Source organism: Neodiprion pinetum, chromosome 5, assembly GCF_021155775.2.
Source record: "Neodiprion pinetum isolate iyNeoPine1 chromosome 5, iyNeoPine1.2, whole genome shotgun sequence".
In the NCBI taxonomy this organism is placed as follows: domain Eukaryota; kingdom Metazoa; phylum Arthropoda; class Insecta; order Hymenoptera; family Diprionidae; genus Neodiprion; species Neodiprion pinetum.
Genome location: NC_060236.1, coordinates 31,753,840 through 31,776,340, shown reverse-complemented (window position 1 = coordinate 31,776,340; position 22,501 = coordinate 31,753,840). Strand labels below are relative to the sequence as shown.

The 22,501-nt window shown below is 42.2% G+C and overlaps 1 protein-coding gene across 3 annotated transcripts in view; it reads right to left on the bottom strand.

The window, feature by feature from the left end:
• Nucleotides 1–17,705, bottom strand: part of LOC124218464 (hepatocyte nuclear factor 6) — a 49,532-nt gene extending 31,827 nt beyond the window's left edge. For 2 of the 3 annotated variants that reach the window (XM_046624952.2, XM_046624955.2), the window contains exons 1-2: nt 15,040–17,705; nt 5,570–5,677 (exon numbers count right to left, since the gene is read on the bottom strand). In XM_046624952.2, coding sequence (XP_046480908.1) covers nt 5,570–5,677; nt 15,040–16,606 — 1,675 coding nt within the window. In that variant the 5' untranslated portion in view covers nt 16,607–17,705. The remainder of the gene's footprint in view (nt 1–5,569; nt 5,678–15,039) is intronic. The other variant, XM_046624953.2, reaches the window with a different exon arrangement.
• Between the last annotated feature and the right edge of the window lie 4,796 nt (nt 17,706–22,501).

Sequence of the window (22,501 nt, the reverse complement as noted above, 5' to 3'; positions counted from 1 at the left end):
AAGGATGTTTTGATTCCCCTCTTTGTTGTGTCTCCGACAATGACACATGCATTTATAGAAGAGTGCGTTTGAGGACGATTTTCAGCCCGCTTTTATTTAATACCGCGTTATCCATACCGCACGGAGTTAAATCGACTCTGTACTAATCTTTCTTCAGCTGTAGATATGTGTAGAAAATACAGCTCAGGGACGCGTAGCTCAGGTGGTTAATCGGACGGAAAAAGCCAGCGGCTGCGACGACGGATGATTCGGTTGGGCGCAATTTTGTATCTCTCAAACGTAACATGACGACATTGATATACACGTGCGAGAATCATTCAAGTCAATGGACTAACCGCCTCAATCCATTTCGAGGTAATCGTTGGAATACCCAGTTGAACAAACGTCCAAGTTTTTTGACACTTCTCCGGGTAGAAACCCTCGGCACTGGGTCGGGATAACCAGTGTTAGTCATGGTCCCAGTTGAGAACTGGTTACAGCTCAACCATTATTGGAAACTCATTATATGCACTCGGGGTAGCCGCCCGTGTGTTGTGGTGCACATGCCCAGCAGCCAGAATCCGAAATGAATTTCTAGACGAAAAGTAAGACTCGTGGCAGCAGCCATCCAGAACGGGTTTACAGTACCAGTTGCTGATTCGGAAAGGAATCGGTGACATCCGATGACGTTCCGAATTGACGAAGTTTTATGGCACGGCACAAAATGGTTTGAAAAGTTGAAGGAAATCGTTTCACACCGGCGACTAAGGGCGCAGAGTCGTGAAGCCGAATTTGAAAAACGGGAAGTAATTAACCATAACGGTCGGAGAAAGTTAGGTCGAAAAAAAGAGAAGCTGCTCTTTCATTTTGCCAGCGTATATAATCGAAAGGTTAAAGTCTACACCGAAGGAGGGTTAGCACTCTTTTTGCATGCACGAACTCGACACGATTTATCAATTATAACGGACCATTAGTTCTATCACTTATTGAAGCGTACATTTTTATCCGTAAGCCATCATTTTTTATACTTTCGCAAACCGTTTTGCGTACACACCATCCTTACCAGAAGGACGACGCACAGTGATTTTTACTGTTCTTCGTTTTCCAATTTTTTACCATCCAGAATCGCAGTAATAAAGTACTGTCAATCACGATATCCTCGATTCTCCCCGGGCAATTTCGGAATTGAAGTTCAAAGTGAAGAAGCGTTTTTGATCATTTTTACCGTCAGTTAGAGAGAAACGTGTCACGCGTAAAGACCAGGTCGTCGAGTGCGATTGAAGAGACTTTCTCGAAAGTATACCCGGTCATAAATAGGAAGGACCTGAACGCAAACGACCGTTAGATACACCCGGTGAAAAACAATAACGATACTTCCTGATGAAACGACGTCCATCTTCCGCTGGTGGAGGGCAAAATAGACCAGAGTCATCAAAGACGCTTCAGCGTTCGGAGTTAAGCGAACAGCAGCGACTCTTGACTGGTTCAGTCACGTGCAGCTGCCTGTCATTTTTAGGTTTGGAATTTGGGTTGCGGACATGTGATTCATGCTGACGAAGGAATCACCCTCTTTTCCAATGTCGAGCGGACTTCCAACGTCGAAGGTTCTTCAATTATAAACTTGGAAAAGCAGTCAGAGACTTTAAAATGTTCCGAACCAAGCTTGGCCAGGACCAACAACCATGTTCGGTTTCTTCGGGTGTAGATACGCTTGCTTTCTTTCCACGTGCAAGATTCTTCGACTGTCGCGTGTTCGTGCAGACTTGAGAGGAAGAGTCGTGAACAGGACAATCCATTGATAGAATGATTCGCGGGCGTAACGTGATTCGGGAAGAAATATTACCTTTATTCCCGGTCACCCACAGAACGGGCTTTTCCAATCCCATCGAACCAACGACTCGAACATTGGCCAACGAGCTAATAGGCCGCATTCAATAAGCCTGAAACTTGATGAATAGCTCCGATTTGTGACCATAATCGAATCCGAGTGAAGCAAGGTAAGGTTTTGTCCATAACTTTTCCAAGCCTCGTATAACGGTGAACCGAGTATCTCCCTAACTCTGGATTTCCTATCCAGTGATTATTCCAATACCAGTAATTCAGCCCCACGGGGTTTGATGCACTTCCAGATCAATGCAGAGGCGTTTCGCATGTGAAATGTATCGTCAAGTGGCGCGTTGACACAGTTCAAAAAAGAAGAAAAAAAAAGAAGAAGAGAGAATAGAGAGAAAGAACGTAGGTATATGCTTCCACACATGCTAAGATTCATGTATCTTCACACGTTGGAAATATCTACTCCTAGGAACACTTAGCAGTGCATCGCGCGGCGGCGGGGCTTCTTTCTTCAGAGCGATTCAGAGAGTTGAGTACCGTGTATCGATGCCCAAAGCTTACGCTCACGCTTCTAACGAAGATTGTTATTCACGCGTTAACTTTTACTGCGATGTCCATCAAACGCCGCTGTGAATTGATAAGAATAAAAAAATGAAATAAAAATAATATAATAATGAAACTGAGAGTGTTCTTCTATGACAATTGAACTCTAGTCAAAGCAAGGATCGAATTCAAACCTACGTTATGGAACCGTAAAAAAATCAAGATTCACGAGTTTAGATCATCCTCAATTTCGACGACTGGATACTCCGAGAAGAAGAGCGAATTCCAATGAGCGAATTTATCTCTTTCACTGTATTGTCCAGCTCGAAAGTTTCAAGTCTCCATCCCCGTAACGCAGCGGTCGTCGACTGAGTAGTGCCTGGCTAAAAAACAAGGCGACGTCTTAACGGCATTAGCTACTTAGAAAAGATTTTAAAACAGGATGTTTCAAGCGTGTTCACCCCATCCCACTTCGCGAGCTGAAAGCCTTTACCCTAAAACACATCAACAATTTACAATCGCAATGCTCTGGAGATTCGTACGACTACATTCATCCACCACGAGACAATTGATGTTATCGAGGAATTGATTCACACTATTAAACACTCGTTCAACTAGAAAACTTTTACAACCGTGACGTACCTCTCTGATTTTACCGAAAAAGTTTTAGCGGTCTATCTGTCGCTGGCACAAGTTACACTTTCTGTCTGTCTGTTTGACTGACTGTCTGTCTGTCTGTCTGTCCATCCGTAAGCACGCAATATTCCCGCACAAATTTTCAACGACTACATTACTTCGTAGACCACGAATAAGGCATGTGGATACTGACCCAAGGGTCCGACAGTCATTCGACCGTCAATTTTTTATCATTCATCACCATTTGATTGGTTTCGGCTTCGGTTCTCTTCTCTTGGCACTCGTATTTTTGACCATCTCTTTTTTCATTGTTGCATTAACTTCACCTTTGACTGATCGGTTAGAGAGTATGTCGCTTATCCATGAATTTTTGAAATTCTATTTCGAAGAGAAACCTGTTGAACTTGTCATCGAGATACTGTTTCTTCATCCTGCGATTCTTTTTTTTTCTCTTTGTTTTGTACGAAACGATTATTATGAATTGTTACACATTTGTTAGATACCATATTGCAAGCATTTCAAAGAAGCTTGAAGTTTCTTTGCCTACCTTCCACAGCTGCCTCAGAGAATATCGATGATTAAGAAGATAATCACGCGATGCGGAGAAGCGCATTTATTCTTACCACAACGTGTACACGTATTCCTCTTTGCATAGCATCAGCTTAATGTACCTGTCTTAAAGTCAGCCTTTAAACATCCCGACATCAAAGGTGTATTAACTTTCTGCCAATTAATGCAACTAACAAGAAGCTAATTAGTTTGCCACGCTTGTTGTGCAAAGTGGTAGTATATGTATAACACATAATTCCATGTGTATATATCGTACCTATACGTTAAATCCTGGTCATGTACGTTCGCCTGAAAACATCTAACCGTATCTTCGACAAATATTTGCTATATTCAGTTGAAAAAATTACGAAATGTTTTACAAATTTCAACCGAAATACTGTTATTGGTTTTTTTTTTGTTTTGTTTCTATCACAGTATTACACAGTCGGTCGAATTGATCCTGTTCTGACGGTCGCCCGAAGTGATTACGACAGGATTTTTTTTTTTGTCGGCTTGGATAAATGATTAGTTTTCAAAAAGAAAAAAAAAACACCTTACTTTCAATACTTACATGCGGTTATCTGAAAACTGTACAACATGTACATACACAATATGCGTACATACAAGTTTTACATATAATCGACTAATCATATATTACTTGTACAAACTAAACCCTGTGTGCGCTAGACGTTTAATTAGACACCTCTTGGTACCTGTATCAGGAGTTTCGGGCCGTAGTTGGGTTGTATACAAATCAATATCCATTCCCGGGGGGGCCGTTGGGGGGAAGTTGGGAAGACGTTCGGCGGGTCGTCGGAGGGTGAAGCAGGGGCGGACGGTGGTGCAGGGAAGTAAAGAAAAAAAAAAAAAAAAAGTAGTAGAAAAAAGGAGAGAAAGGAGAGGAAAAGAGAGCAAAATAAGTGTGGGGGGGGGGGGGAGGGGAGCGAGAAAAAGAAAATACAGAAGAAAAGAAAAAGGAGGGAAAATGTCGGGGGAGGGGGCGGAGGAAAAGCAGAAGGAATGGACTCTAGATTCCACCGTTGCAGGGAGCCGTTCGTTGTTGGTTGTTGGCTCTTGGCTACAGCAGACTTTTTTCACATACATACATATATATATATATATATATATATATATATATGGTTGTATATATATGTATGGTTGCACTGCATACATATATTTACATATATATATATATATATATATATATATATATATATATATGTATAAATGCATGCATATACATATATGTATATGTATGTATATTACATACAACGGGATGTTTTCCCTGCAGGATAATGTCGAGTCTTGAAAAGGGGTAGGAAGAGACGGGGAGGAAAACTTTTGTAGACGATAGATTGGAAAATTTTTTTAACCGTTGAGATTTGAATGAGTCCCCAATTCCTGCAAACTACCCAGATTACTTTCCTTCCTATAATCCCAAGATTCACTCGCCGACGATACCATTTTTTTTTTTCATTTTCTCTATTTTTTACTTTCTTGGCTTTCGAATCGCCGACAACAGGTTTTGAAATCGGCTTTAGGTTACTTACTGTGATTTTCCTTTCCTAAATTTAGTTTAATCTACGTTTCGCGTCGAAGAATGTTCGAACTATTTTTCATCACGGTTATATTAACATAAACGGTTGTATACTTTTGCCGATTTGCGTATTTCATTGTTTTTTTTTTTTTCCGTACAAACGTTTTCGTCCTTTCGTTATATCTGCAGCGTTACGTCACGTAATTGCGACCGAAGAATTTTGTATCAGGGCGGATAATAAGACCGTGTTTTTTGTTTTATTGAAAAAAGAATTATAGTCCCACTTTCCGCCCTGATTATATTACGTATACATATATAACGTGAAAAGTGTAAATGAAAATAATTCTTGTCGTATAATGTATAGATGAATCGATGAAATTTGCACTGCGTATCAAATGGTTATTTCAATTATACCTTACGTTAATGATAATTTAGCGATATTATTGTGAGTAGTATATAGGTAGGTATATAGTATGATGATAGTGATATTACCATACGAGTTGTGAAACTGTTGGTGGTGCGTGTCGATTCCGGATCCGGGATGGTGAGGGTCCAGCATGCCGTCCGGGTCACCGCCACTCTCAGAGCAGTTGCTTAGCGCTAAAACCAAACCGATAGACACACACCTTGTGTTTTTTTTTTTTAATTAACTTTATTAAATCCTCTCATTCGCTCGTCCTTTTTCACTCTCAATCTCACTCGCTCTTTATCTCGCCTCATCATCGACGGTATCAAATTTCTTTCTCCATTTTCCTACAACCAAAGACAAATTTCAACTTGCTACAAGGTATAATAAACAAAGACGCACTTGCACAAGTGTTAAAAATTTTCATCATACCTACTAAAATTGAAAATAAAGAAAGTGCCAACAAAGTTTTGTGCAACGCGCTGTTTGAAGGAAATTTACGATTTGGATTGTTTGCTGTATATCTTTCTTTTTACTTTATCTTTTTTTTTTTCTTTACAAAATAAAGGAAATAATTCTTTTAAGTTCAAAGAGAGAGAGGAACACGCGATGACAGCTGGGGTAAAATTTACGGTTCTTTTTTTTCAATCATATTTTACGATCCGCTTAAAATGAAACATTACGATCATGTGTACCGGTTGTTTGTACTCTTCTCTTTTCTCATTTTTATTTTTTCATCGTTTTTTTTTTTTTTCTTTTTTTCTTTGTGCCTCGTTCGAACATCACGCATTTATAAATTTTTTTAGATACGAGATCAAATAACGCGTATACTCAACGATATGTGACAATTCGTGTACAGCTTCAAGTTAATCCTTTTCCCTCAGATAAATAACATTGTTTTGATGTCACTTAATTGAAAATACAATCCGGGAATTAATTTTGTCATGTGTGTATGGATGTGTTCACCTCATCCTTTGAGCGACTACAATTTCCCGTTCAATTGACAGTTTACATACAGCTGCAGAATCCGAAGTTCGTATTTTCGATTCAACGTATAAATGTTTGAAGAAAAAAAAAAAAGATAAAATAAAATTTTTTCGTCAATTTGGTGGTAGAAGTGTGCAGAATGTTCTGTTTTCTATTTTCAATTGTTATAATTCGTCGAGATCGAACTCGAAGATTAAGGTAATCAATTGATCGACACACGATTAAAATTAATTGCGAGTTGATAAATTTCATACGCTCTACAAGTATTCATGACACACACACACATAGTCGCACCCACACAACTTACAAAACTAATAGGAAACATAACTGAAATTGCCAATATTTCATTTCCTAGTTTTTTGTTTATAAGGCATTTTCGTAATTTTAACCGTAAGCAACAGTTTACTCATCTATAATTTATAATGCAAAAATATATCTCTGTATGGAATTGCATTAAAAAAAAAAGCAAAAGAAAAACTCATTGTTATTATACCTTCAGAGATGTATTAAACATGCGCGTACATACTATAATTATCGTAGATTTTACAATTAGTGAAGAAACGAAATTTTTTTACCATAAATTTCTTTTTTATCGTTGTATCTGAGCGGGAAAATGGAAATATTGGACAGTCAGCGGGTAGACGAGTGTAGAATTATTCAAATTCTGGGCACTTCGATTTAGGAATAGGATTTTCGTATTACATGATTCACAAATACCATGAAAAAATTTAATAAATATATGAATAAATAAACTTCTGTCAGTTCGTCGTCGATCAATTATTATAGAATAATTTTTTCTTACACTTCAAATTCCGCGGGTGATGTCAAAAGTACACACGCCTGAGCTAGATGGTATATTATTTTTCCTACTATAAAAAATTATAAATTCAACAAGACAAACTCGACCATCGTTCAAGCGATAAACAATAAACAGCAAGAATTCTACACGAATGCCTTCCTCGATTTTGCGTATACTTACATAAGTTTCAAAATCAAAGCATGTATAAGTAATCACTAAATAGAATGAAAATATCGAGAAAGAAAAAGAAACTAAATTTACATGTAAGAGGTTATTTAGAGGTGCGATTGTCTATCCGTTTGGTTTATATATTTCAATATCTAATTTAATTCTCATGCTTTGAGAGTTGAATAAAGCAAGCAATTTGCGGAAAGGAATTTTCTTTCTTATTTATTTCTTTTTTTTTCCATTGTTTCACAAGTAAAGGAGTGAAGGCATTGTTTGTTTATCTTTTCGTTTGATCGGACCGTTTTTACTACAGAGACGAAAATCATCTCGGGTGCACACAATACATAGTCGGAAAGAAAAGTGATAGCAGGATTTGTCAGGATTTCGGGTATTCATTGTGCAAGGAAATGTTCGGATCGTGTGTATACTATATACCTTGACGTGAATCCCTACGATAAACCGTCTCTGATTATATCTTTCTAGAACGACAATTAACCAACTATTCTATGTAATTCGGTAATACGTCACTTTTTTTTCAAATCCAAGTATGTAGAAGAAGCGGAACGAATTTTTTATGTATATACTTTTTGTTTTTAGCCGAATACGTGAGTGAAATAAGTTTTTCGCTACACCTTAATTTTTAGAGTTTTCTTCTTTTTCCCGCCAAGATTGGGGCAGACATTGTTTAGGAAATGTTAGTCCTCTTCAGCTTTGTTACTACGGTAGTGGTGGCAACCCTGTTTTTCCAATTCGTTTGAGGTTAGGTTGGCTCGGGTTACGCCTTTATGCATTTCCAGACACGAGACGAGACTCCTCACACTTTTACATTCGATGAGTCAGCACGCAATGCGCATACATACAAAGTAACAAAACAAATTGCATGACTCGAATAAACGTGCGGTGACAAACAATATTTCCACAAATTCATACAATTCTGTAAATTTAACGCACGCGTAATAAACAAATTAGTAAAACCGTTGCGCGAATCACACGGTTATTCAAATGTCATTTCAATCATGGCTGCGCGTGTTTCCTACCATTTTTCAAAACAATCATCGATTATCGACAAAAGTTTTCCGTGAAACTCGCCGCGCTCAACGCCGACATTTAGGCAACCGAACCTACGTTCTCTGTTCCAGCGTATTAAAAATGTAACTCCGGTTGCATATTTTCTGACGTTAAGCGGCGAGTTTCACAGCAAATATCCGGCATATTTTTTTTTTTGTTATTTTCGTCATACCCAGTCGCCGACATGGTTTTTCCTACGAGTTGTACACGCGCGTCCAGCTTATATCTGTAATGATGATCGCCACGCTTTAGGTGGGGGTTGACGCACGCTTGCGGGGTTGCGTATACAGTACAAGGTATACGATGTTAGTCACTTCTTTACGCACGTGCGTTGATACCTCCCCCCCCCACACCGCCAACTTTTCCGCTCCCCCCTCCTGTGCCCCCACACAACAATTCTTTCTCCGCACTCTCTCTCTCTCTCTCTGTACATAATATTTTCTTTTCTCTTCAAATCTGTGCATTTTATTTTTAAGTATCTTCTGTCTCTCTCCTATTTATACCTGCATTTGCCAATATTGCTTTGATAAAATAAATTTAATCTATCTATGCATGTATCTAACTATATCTATCTGTCTATCTGTCTATCTGTCTATCTATCCATCGTTTCTTCTTACGGTTTCAGGCGTACAGGGGTTGTCGATTATTTTTTGAAACCCTGTCCTTCGGCCCTTAATTTGTAGTCAATTCGTGTCAACAGCCGATAAAAGGAACCCTCGTCTTTACAAAAAAAAAAATAGTAGGGAGTAAGTGATAAACTGGAACACACAATTTGCGGTTGGAGGAAACTACGTGGAGTACAGATCAACAACTAAATTATATCATACGGTTGGCAACACTGACTTATAGAGAGAGAAGCTTATCGTTCAATATGCCAGGTGCATCGAGTTACCTTTATCAACCGTCTAACCGAAGGAAAATTTGACCCGAGCTCTGAGTCTCGCGTATGCGATGTACGAGTTCGACTCGGTATCATATAATGTATAAGTATTATAGTTATACAGGTAGGTATATGAAAAATTGAACTTTTCGAAACGTTATTGATGGTAAAAATTACTTGCTACTTTGATTATCGACTGCGAGTAAGAAAGGAAAGGGAAAAAAAAGTCGAATAACTTAACGCGTCGCGTTTTATCATCTGCTCTCCGTACGAGATGCATTTCGTATACATATATAGGGTACATCAGATGTCGGATGCGAATGCTCTCTAAAAATATGGTGAAATAATGATAGAACGTTGGATACCCTGTAACGCGCTCACTTCACTCGGTACCGACGTATGCATACCGATCACTCTGTCTGTGTGTGTACGTAGCACCGATATTATTGAGAAAATAATTCGCATTTGAAATAGGTGGCTGCAGTTCGGATCGGAACAGTGGTTACATTATGAAATGAGTGTATATGAGACGAGGAGACAATCCCTGTTGGTTCTGGATGCCAGTGAAACTTGTAACAAACATGTCAGACTAAAATATGTACAGACGATTGAGAAAGTTCAATTGCTAGTCGGTGCCGTACGTCGTACTTCGTCCCCCTTATTCGAATACGTGTATCTATGTATATAATACAACCTCGACTTTGTGAACGTTGCATCTGTGGATCTGTATGTGAAAATTTGTACCTTGGCTTTATTCACAGCTCTCCGGAATTATCTACACCCGTCCCGTATTCTATTCTATTTCTGTGTATGCAGATATATTTAACCTTTCTGTGATGCGAATTTCCCAAACCCCGGATTCAGACTTCACTCTTTGTCTATATTATTTCTCTGGATAACTTTCATCGCCGCGGCAACTCTTCATTCGAATTTATCTACCCTTCCTCGATCAATCGCCGAAACAGAAGCAGGGTCGGAATTCGACCAGCAAATTTCCCGCGCCATTTTTTACCTTTCGAACCTCTATAACCTCTCGTATACAAATTTAATCGGAAAGTACATCACCGAGTGAATAAACGTTTGGTGAACTTTAGTCGGATAAAGGATTGATGCGAAAAAAGCGCGGGAACGAACAGATCTAACCGCAGTATCGACGGTTTTAATTGTAAGACTCATTCATAGGGATTTTGGCCGGATAAAAACACCAGATTTGACTAAACTGCGCAAGCTGGACACAATTGAGACGGGCAAGACATGGCCAATTTATTTCACGGTATTTTTTATCGCTCTACAGTCTAAATAAGTTAGTGTACGACCATCAAGTATGATCTCAAAATGTTTTCCGCGAAAACTGGTTTCTTTATTTTTCATAGAAATGTTTCCGCTTGCAGTATTTTAACTCTCGTGTATATTCTCGGAACGCTTGCTTCAATCAATAGGTTACGCGCAAGTTCAATGTTAAAATGTTTGTACTATTCAAAAATTTTGAAAATTAGCTTGTATAATTAGATTCGAATAATGTTTCTGAAAAAATTGACTACCGCAATTTAGGTTATCCTTCCCGCTAATATTGAAATTCAAAGCCCCATAAAAATATAGAATTTTTTCATCCAGCCGTTTCCAAGATGTTAAAAATTCGCGATAGCTGATGAGAAGTAAAAAATTGACAAAAACGTGTAAATCAATCCGTACCGGAGGTCGATACGCAAGAATTATTAAAAAGACAAAATTCACGGGATATTGTTATGTATAAAGTTTCAAAGGGTTGATTTCCAATTTTCGTGTGACTTTGCTACGCGGATAGTAACGCCGCGCGACAGGATATCCCGTAAAATTGTAAAACGATATAGTTGGCCGTCGCAGGGCGCGGGGGCAAAGAAGCAGAAGGGACACGCGGACTCGAACGAACGCCCCGATGTTCCACAAAGTAGGTATTATGCCATGCAATGGATGAGTGTGTGTATCCATCAGCATGAACACAGCAGACGGCCCAGGTCTACTGACGGCTGCGTTCACGTAAGGTCTCCCGCCACGGAGGAGTCTCGGTAGGTATTAAATTTCGGCGCGTGCTCCGGGACAACGAATGAAAGTTACACCGTTACGTGTAGTGGACAGGAGGTAGCTCCGAAGCAAGAACAAGAAGCACCTAGTGTCAAACATATTGAAATCGCTATTGTATTCCACCTATCCTGTTCGCCCTAATTATACGGACAGGATATATTATGATCGTACTGTTCAAACTTTTTCCCACGAATCTTTCAATTTTTTTTTTTTTTTCTTCTTCTTTTTGGTTATTTTTATTTTATCCATTCAATTCGGAATACTCGTCGAGTTCCTTTCGCGATAACGCATTCTGTTTTTATATACCTGTAGTGTGTAATTCGAATTGAAATTCGCGCGTCACCCGCTGTTATACAGAAACAACTCGACCGCGACAAATGATACGGGACGCGCACGCGGCGAGCTGACGTCACGATTTTGCCTTAATATACATACCCATGACGCATATGCAACGTTCATTTCAAACATATTATACATACTACACCCTGTGACGTACCATATGGTATGGCACCCTCAAGTATTATGCATTTTGTAATTTGACCGAATAGAATAAAAAGAAGAAACCCTTGACTGCAGCGACGAATTGAATTATGAATATTTTACAAGCTTCGTTGTAATACTGAGCCGCACAGGCAATTTTTTTAGCAACATTATAACGAAACTAATCTTGCCACAGCTCTCCGTGCGGTAAAACAAACCTCAGTAAGCAACGAATAGTCAAAACGATCTTAAAACAAAAATAAAATGCCAAGTGAGCGGATCGCGGCCATTTTGATTTTGGAAAAGTGTTTCAATCCTCCCTAAAAATACTTTACAAACACCTTTTTACGTTTTTATTCTAATTCAAAAACATCTGGCCTCTCGTACTCCGATCGAAGATTTGAATCCAAAGAATCGATTTAGAACTATCACTGAGAGTTTGGTGATTGGCTTGAAGTATTTCCAATTAGACTCGTATCTCCCGTATATATATATATATTACATATATATATATATAGATTATGTTGCTCTGTATTATGAAGGTGATGGTGATATACGAGCGTTCGTAAATGCAGCTATGGGTAAAACGTATGAAAGAATAGTGTATCTGACGCGTGTGTGGATTGGTAATAAGGCGTCCGGTCCGTTGGAAAGCCGTCGTTTACTAGAATAAACACCACAAAACCCTCAGGCATGTACATTGTACATACGTAGGTATACAGGTAACGTCGCGCAACGCGTAGTGTGTCCACCTACACTACCCATAAAGTGAAATGGTGTGTTTCCATATTGATTTTTTTGCCGTTCCTTGCACGCAATCTCGCAACAAACACGAACCGAAACGTGGGTATCTGCCGTGGCTGCACACGAGGGAACGGTAATAAAAATAAAAAAAATAAAAAAGAGAGGGGTGAAAACATGACATGACCCTTTTCCGGCTCATTGCTTCTGCGGTTTCAAACTTAATTTTCTAACCACCCTTTACCTCAATCCTCATACGCTTGTAAAATTCAGGCGTTGACTTATCAATTGTAACAACTTTGACAAGGAGACATTTTTTAGGGTGCATAGTATATATATATTATATATATATATATATATATATATATATATATATATAAGCGAGTGTTTGCGTTCGGCAGCGGAACTTTCGAGACCTCGATTGAAATTGTGATTTTGAAAATGAATACGCGGAATTACAAAGGTTGAATACGACCGCGCGCGAACGTCGAATGGAAAAAATAAAGTAGCGAGGGTTAAGCATCTCGTACCTCGGATATGGTGGGGCAGCACAGCTTCCCGCGGAAATATCTGAACCGAGGTATAGCCGCAGCGTAGGTGACAATAGGGTGGTGATCTGAAGGGCTTTGGTCGGAGGAACCCTTCTGCGGAACGTATTGTCTTCAGTGACACTCAAGCTTACGAGGATCCGGATCTAAGAGGGTATGGCTGCGAACTAGTTTGAAACTGTGTTCCGTGGACGGAAGCACGGAACTGTTTGAACCAAGAAAACGACAGTGTTTCCAGTACTGTCGACGACGTAGATCCGAACACAGGGTGGCCACAAATTTGTGGGACAAAAATTTTGTGACACTTCCAGCTTTTCCAGGATCTAAAACCTAGATTTCCATAACATTTTCCCAGTTCTAGTAAGTTACTAAAACCTAAATCGTTCAGCTTATTAACTCTATATTGGGTTAAAATTCAATTGAAATTGAAGAAAAATATAATGTACAAAAAAACCAGTTTAAGACAATTTGTTTGTCGACGAAAGAAAGTAAATTTGTTACTTCAAAAAAATAATTTCTATTTTCCATGATAGAAAACTGGTTTTTCAATATCTCCCATGACCATATTAAAAATCTACTGACAATTCCAGGTTTTCCATTACCCCTTTTACGTACCCTGATTTTTCCAGGTGTGTGGCCACCCTGAAACAGTATGCAACTTATCACCGAAGTAGAGACACTACTTAATCTAGGATATGTTGCAGCTTAACGTGCAGCTGATTGTCAGATAATCTCGGTATGCATATACGGTCCACTTATGCTGACGCGGTGATAATGCCGGTGCATTCTATAGCCACATCGATAAGTGAGTAAAAGTAAAAAAGTAAGGCACCGTTGCACAGCAACTCGACGCTCTTTCCACCGACGCGATGCGACAGCCTTAAATTACCATGGCAAAGAAGTGTAAAAACGGGCGGAATGAATTAATCAGACGGTGTTCGGTGCCTTGGACGCGTCTTCAAAGGCTTCCTTCTTGTTTTTCAAAGGCGGGTAGAATTCCCCGCGTACATAAAATAAGGTATCCGCTGCATATTCGGATAAAATCTAACCGTCAAAAATCGCTACCTCGAAATTGAAATTTTTCCCGCGATAATAAATCCCTGCGGCCGTGCGTCCGCAGGAGAGAGATTCGTGAAATGCTCCGGCATAAGAGACGAGGGGTCCTTTTGTCGGCATACGAATCGCGGTGGTGAAGTGTTACAACGGAAACGTGGCGACGGCGTGGTGATGGCGGCGTCGTGACGGCCGCGACGGCGCGGTTATCACCAGGTATCCCGCGTGACTGCGATCAATACTTTGTACGCGGTGTTACGTCGGGCAAAGGAGGTTGAATTTGAAAAGTGGCATTTGGCGCGCTGTTATCTCCGAATGATATGGTAGGGAGGAGTCTGTGCTCTCTCTCTCTCTCCTCCACGTGGAGAGCACGTGTACCAACGCGAATTACTTAGAATGCTTTGCAACACGCATCTTTACTTCTGCACCGATTTGCCGACGTCTCGGTACCCTTAACGAGGTGGTAATTATTGCTCCTGCCTTTACCCCAAAAAAAAAACTTGGCGCTACCTTTTCCTCCATAAATAAATACCCATCACACGTCATGTCCGGAGCTTATCCCTTGGAAATGAAGAACGGTTCAAATGTACCGATATGGAATGATTTGAACCAACTCTGCATTTCTTTATACAACCAACGGCTATTGTCTCACGTTTGTGTCAGGATTTTTTGTACCTTGGTATAAGAAGGGATGACGGGAGTAGGTTTAACGGTGGGAATTTTAAAGCGGGTTTCGTGTGAACGATCAGGATTCGGATCGAATAAACTAACCTGCCAGTCTGAGGGCAGACATCCGCTGAAACTCCGGTTCCTGTAGCCACTTCCACATCCGTCGAAAGGTCTCACGACCACTTTTCAGTTTCGACCAAGGTTTAGGATTACGAAGAAGGTCACTGAGGGTACCCTGACTCCGGCACAGCACTCGTTGGGCGAATATCGCCTGAGGGATACTGTATCTTTTGAGCTCGGCACTGATTCTCTGTGCCAATTCCTTCGTGTTTATTTCCTCAACTTCACCGGCCCCGTTACCAGCCGAAGATACAGTCTTCATAACAACCGAAGTATGCTGAGCGTGTTGCGCGTGTTGATTCAACTGAGATTGCTGCTGTTGCTGCTGCTGCTGCTGTTGCTGCTGCTGTTGCTGTTGCTGTTGTTGTTGTTGCTGCTGCTGCTGCTGCTGCTGTTGCTGTTGTTGTTGCTGTTGCTGCTGTAAAGCCGACTGTTGAATTTGCGTCTGCATCGGTGGCGGTGGCGAGGATGTCGGTACCGATAAACTCTGCGGCGAGTGATGCGTTGGTGCAAAACTGGCCGCAGCGGAGGTCGGTGGTGATGGTGGGCTAAGTGCCGCCGGACTTTGCTGTAGCCTCGGTAAAAAGGCAGGTTCGTAGTGCGGACTGGCCGACTTGTGAGGTGAATTGAGACCGCTCTGACTGTAGGCGCTCTGGGGTGACAAGGGACTTGGTTGAAGGCCCGCGCCGGGCGAGGGATAATTGTGCGGAGGTGACATACCCATGGATGGTAGCTTGTCGTAAGGATAAGGCGAACCCCCGATACCAAGTCCGATGTTACCAAGACCGTTGTTCTGCATTACGGCAAAACTACCGGAAACACCGCTGCCGGTGTGTTGTACACCGTAAACAAACTTGTCACTCATAGTAGAGATCGGTGGCAACGGTTGGAGCGGTGTCAGGGTGGCGTAGGAGGAACCCGGACTAAAACCAGGCGGCGACATTCTCTCGGCGACGGAAGTTAGCGTCTGATAAGTAGGCTCAGGTTGCATAGCGCGAAAATCCGTAGCGTCGATCATGCTTGCCACTGATACACTTATCCCCGATGTCGGCGAGAGTTTACCCGGACTCAAGAGTTCCGAGTCGGCGTCCCGAGAGTCGACGTCGACGTCCTGCGGCGGCACGATGACGGATAATGACTCCCTAGTGGAACCAACACCTCCACCGCCTCCACCGCCGCCGCCCCCTCCTCCTCCTTCTCCTCCTGGTGATTCCTGTGACGAGGACAGGTCCTCCGCGACACCGAGTTCCCGTTCCTTCTCTTCCTTGACGCCGAGTGCACCGGCCGAGGCGAGCAGTTCCAACGGTAGGCTCGCGCACGCGATATCGGGACTCTGCGAGGCAGACGACATCCCTTCAACGCAGCCACCCCCGCCACCGTGGCTACTGCCCTCGTGGTGTCTACCCCCACCCACGCAGTTACCATTCGAGCCCCCACCGCCGCCACGGCCATGCGTAGACGGTATTACCGCCGACGGAGAATCGACCGATTCCAGTAATTGCTCGCTATGGTGCTGATGATCGGAAACACTGCTGCCTATACCTTCCATTGACGCACATTTAGTCCGGTTGGTACACTCCTGTCGGCTGGTCCTGCTTCTTTTTCCTTCTCCTTCTCCTCCTCCTCCTCCTCCTCCTCCTATTCTTTTTCACCTCTTCCCTGTCCACCTCGTCTCCTATCACCTCCGCAACAACCACCGTCTTCCTTCACCCTTCGCGAGGGGTTTCTATTGCACACGCGCGCGCTCCGGCCTCGCCGAACTCGCACTCGCCGTTTCTTCACTCCTTTGTTTGTTTATATTATATATTATACAACGCAATACGTATACCGTTCCCTGCACCCGTCACGTCGTTGATTCGCTTCTTCCGTCACAAGATGACAACGGCTCGTCCCCCTTCGGCACTGTACGTTCGTACCTTGTCAGCCTCATCGAGACACAACGGTAAACAACTTCGGGCATCTACGACGCAGTGTCATCACAATAAACCTTAACCATAACCTGCACACGTAAACCGAGCACCCGCGTCACAAATACGTGGATGTATGACATAAAACGACACTGGTGTCACTAGATTATCACGACGGTGGAACAACAACGATTTACGGGACGACCGATTAGTACCGGGTATTTTTCGACGTAGTAACAAACAGCTTCACCTGGCACGCGGCTCGGCCGGGATGAGCTCTTAACCATCACTGACAACGAGTCCCGATGACAGTTATATCCTCGGATCGTCGGCATAAGGAAGCGGCAACGTATAAGCGCCGGCCAGCGAGCGCCCATGACATACGCGAGGCGAGTGAGTAACACCACCGCCTGGACGCAGTCTCTGACGCGTCGGCGCTCACCCGGGTTCCCGCCCCCTTGCTTCCCCTGCACACCAAGAGACACACGCCGCCGCTCACCAGGTGTCCCTTATAACGCCGCGACACGACACGGGAGTAGGGAACCAGGCTCGAGTCTCCTCCGAGTCTCAGCTTCTCCTTGCATACACTACGCACGGAGTCTCTCCTCCAGGTAGAGTCTGGCCGGCTATTGTCGGCCCCCTGCAGCAACCGTTGCTTCGTTTTAAGGGTGCCGCAAGACTGCGGTTCGCCTATCCGGTCCGTTACACTTCCGCGAAACACACGATAAATAAGTTTGAAAAAATAAAGGGAAAGAAAAAAAAAACAAACAAAGAAACAAAAAGCGAGTAAAACGCGTGCGGGGAGAACCGCCCTTTATCCAACTTATTCTGTACTCGAGTCTCTCTTTCTCTCTCTCTCTCTGTCTGTCTCTACTCGATCGGGGAAAATACCGCACGCACACTCCGTCCCTAAAACGACGGCCGGGACTCTCCGGGCACCGAGACAACTACGTTCGAGGGGGGGGTGAAGGCTGCTCCACGACGACCACCCTTTCCACCACCGTCACCGCTGCCCGCCGACACTACCACCATTACTACTGCCGATGCTGACGCTGCTGGTGGTGTTTTACCGCCGCCTATCGATTTTCCGATAGCACGTCGGCTCGCTCTCGGTTCGATTAACCAATAACGTCGTATTCGACTGTCCAATCGACCACCCGGAGCTAGTTTCACCCTCCTTGCACCGTACGTTGATGCTGTTGTTGCGACTTTTCACAGCCACCTGCGTCGATGACAAATTTTCACATTGCAGTTATACCGAGCGTCCATCTTTCTTTCTACTGTCTTTTGTTTCGCTTCGTTATTTTGTCTTTATTGCAGTGTCTCACTTGGGTGTTACATTTTTTTTGTGTACGATTTCATCGTGTAAACGATCATGCGATGTAATCATGATCGAGACGATTGGTTCACCATCGACGATGAATAGCGGTGAGATTCGGTAGAAAAAAATTTCCTCCGCAAAGTTTTCTCTGCTCTTCTCATTGGCGAAAAATTATAAAACTCTGTAATCGAGGCTCTACGCCGTTCGAATCCGTACGTCAATCGTTCGAATCAATACCGTTCGAAGTAGGTTGAGAGAGGCGCGCGTAAACTGCGCGCGGAATCGCGGCGACCGATGAACGTAAAGCGATAGTATTTATACGTCCGCACTGCACTAAATTATTATATCGTCCGGTATAAAAATTTTCGACAATGTCGCAATGCGATGTCGATCGTGCACGCGTAATTTCTCGGATTGTTTAATACGCGTGAATTTCGTGCACTGCGATATTATTTCAACACCGATGCTCGGCTCGACTCCTTCGAAAATGTGACGCGTCCGTAAAAATCCATACCCAGCAACGTTTTACCGAAGGTTATGTGCTAATGTATCTTTCCTTCCCATTTTTCGTACAACTACCGAGTTCGAAACGCGCAAATCGAACGGTATCGAAGAGACCACGAGGTTTGACGCGACAACCAGAATATACAGAGACGTAACTACTACCAAACGACGGAACTGCGCGGATCGCGACTTTGCGCACCGGAGGGCGGGGATCTCGCAACAGGAATCTCTAACGAACTCGATGCACAAGGGAGGCTGGCGGCGAGGGGTGACTACCACCCAGGGGCGTCCGGTCGGCGTAAAAACCCGCGCGAAAATGGGGCCCCTGCAAGTAAAAACTAGTCGTATAAAATAACGTTTGCACGCGGTACATCAAAATGGAGGATGAACGAGCGTGTCCATCCCGTTGTACGTACAATGAGCGAATCAAATGTCAAACTTGAAGTTTCTGCGTTTCGTTCCATCGAAAATAACTTCCATCATAGTGTCCAGGAGGATGTGGAAAGAATCCGAACTTGGTTGAGTCAAAGTCCGATGCGAAAATTCGATCGCAATTGACGAACCGAAACGGAAAACCGAGGCGTCGGGTTTATCGGCGCGCGGTATCGACCCGCGTTTTGTCCTAACCTAGCGGAGGTCAGAGGGTGGAGACGGCCCTGAGGGATGGCGTAGGTTCGGGGCTGTGGCTGCGTGGGCAGCAGCTCCGAGAAGCGATGTAGCGTCGATATCTCGCTCTATACGAGGCGTCGCGGCGCCATGCGGGGCGGTAAAGGGGCGCCGCGTGCCGTTCGGTGGTGAGGGGTGGATGCGGGGAGGCGAGAGTTTCACATGGAATTAATCGATACGACGACCGATATGTATTATGTACCCTTATACTCGCGGTGAAATGTCGCCGCGCGGCGCTACCGGCTTCTCCTAGTCGCCGGCGCTACGCTGTAAACCATATATATGTATGTACATGTAAATGCACGCATGTGTATTGTGTATAGTCATATACACACGTGCGAAGACGCGGTGTCTTCTACACTTTCGTGTACAAGTACCTTCGACGCGTATAACGGGCTTCGTTTCGCTGCTTCGTGTTGTTGTACACCGTAGCAATGAAATATCGAAAAATCGGAAGACGAAAGGCTCGCTTTGTACAATTTTCAAAAATGCCATAATTTATTCCATAGAATTTAAAAATGTAGATAGTCGAAATGTATAGGAACCAAAGTTTAAAAAGGTCAAAGAACGGAAAACCAAAATGTAGAATCGTCAAAATTGTAATGATTATGCATTCCGGTTTTCCATTACTTGACGTTCCAGTGTTTTAATTTTATATATCCGACTTTTCACACCTCAAAATTTTATAGAATATAGATTTTTGCACCATCTCTCTACATCCCTACGCCAAATCCTTCCTGATATTCAACATTGCAAAAAAGCTAAGGGACTCTGCGAGCTTGTAGCATACCTTTTGTCTTTTATCGATTCAACTATCGATATAAAGAATCATTTCTCCCATTTATTTACATATCTTAAATCGAATTACTTGGATTGACTGATTGAAATGATACCAGTTGTTTCTTTTTTGTCGATATGAAAAAAAAACAATCAATATTCCTATATCCAATGTAAACCACGAATTCGACAGACAAACCTTTTCTTACATACCTTACATATAGGTTATAAACTCGCAGAACTCGCTGGTTGCCCGACGATGCTCAGTCGTGTTATTTATCGATCAAAATATCAATTGGGTGCTGCAATTTTTAATTCCACAGCAGGTTGCGTCAACCGGCGAGTCGACCCCGACACTGTTTTCTTCAGTACTTACAAATCGATACCTGCAAAACTATTATACATATAGATGTATGATTAGTTATGGCAAAAATAAATTTTCAACCGGAACCCGAATCCCGTATTATATGTATATTTAGCCATAAATGAAATATAAGCCCTGATCCACCAATTTTCAGGCAGCCAGTTTTAACCTCAAGATTCCGATCCGGCGAAAACTTGTATATTTTATAGTTCCGCATACACACTAACTGCAAGATCAGAAAGTCTTCAAATTTTTAGAATTTTACTTCTTTATACAGCATACATTGATCACTCTTGTCACATATTATTTTATACCACTCTAAAAAATTCAAGATATACTCCACTAAGCTAAAATGTCGAATTCTTAATACACATAATGAAAAAAAGAAGAAAGCACAATTAATTTGTTTGGCCTTTGCATATACGGCACTAAAAATATCGGAAGAACCCCCCCATTTTTTACACAGTTTCTGAGGATCTATATCTTTGAACGAATATCATATTCGTAAAGATCAGACTATTCTACTACAAAAAAAAAAAACGTGGCAAAATTGATCACCATATTTCGCGTGAAAGAGTGACGCCTAAAGGTCAAAAAATTTGAAAGTTTCTCATATCTCAGTGTACACTATAACAAACACATTCAAATTGTAGCGAAATCGAAATTTTTACCTAAAAAAGGTTGGTCGAAAGTTGTAACCGGATCGGTGCACGTATAGTACGACTGCAGAAAAGAAGGTTGTCATCTCGTAAGAGAATCTCGTATATACCTGCAACAATTGAAATAATAAAAAAAGAATGTAAGGTATTCGTGAGAAATTGTAAAAAAATAAATAAAAAATAATCTCAATTCGAATAACCGTTGTCCCACCAAAGCGATAGAAGGAGTTTTCGAATCGCCGAGCGCGCTTCCCTGCGAGGGTTCCAACCGGGGCTCATTGCAGGGGTCTTGATGGGGCCCATATGTAGCTCCCCGGCATTAACCAGTGGCTGGTAACATATGATCGCATAAACTTCACCACCGGATCGAGACTCGGAGCATGCTTGGGTATCGGGCACGTTCCCATTCGTCCTGCAGTGAGCTACCGTCCTGTACGGAGGGGGCCCCCAGGGTAGTGCTCACCTGCCGCCAGGTGCGAGTTCAAGCCATCTGCGGAGGGCCCGTCAGGCCCAGTTCGAATCCTTTGCGCAAGCAAGCACTCTACTTACTGGCGGTTTAAAGCCAACCGGCATACGTAAAATTATACGCCATACGTACGGTGCAACATTATGAATGAAAAATCCGCGCGGGAAAAAGATGCTCGATTGAATTTTTCTAGACTACACTGCATACCTATATATTACGACAATGCAACTTACGCTTGCAATTAACAATTATTTTTTTTTTTGTAACGAATAATCGACTTCGTTTCAAAATTTAATCAATTTCGATAACGTTTCTGAAGTTTTATAATGTTGGTGAATTTATGTACAACGGTATTAATATATATATGCCTGTCGATTTTCTTAGGCTGGAGAATATCAAGTCTTTCGTTATTACTTCGTGAAAAAGTGTAAAAGTAGTAAATTCTTCACGGTACGACGGATCGTCATCGTATGTCGCTGACGCTCGACGATTCTCGCAATCGAAGAAGTTTTTCGAATTGTACAAAACGTAGTTATCTCATTTTTTATACCAGATAAAAATCAAATAAATTTGATTCAACTAAATTTTGAATTGAAACAATATTTCATATTCTATTCACCAAATTTATATTCAAATTGCAATTTTAGAATAATTGTGTACCTACTTGTGTTCCCCGTGTGGATAGTTGAATTACCATCAACAAACTTTATTCATTCTATAATGAAAAGAAAAAGAAAAATTCAGATAGAGGCAAGAGGATGAAAAAAAATTAATCGTGAA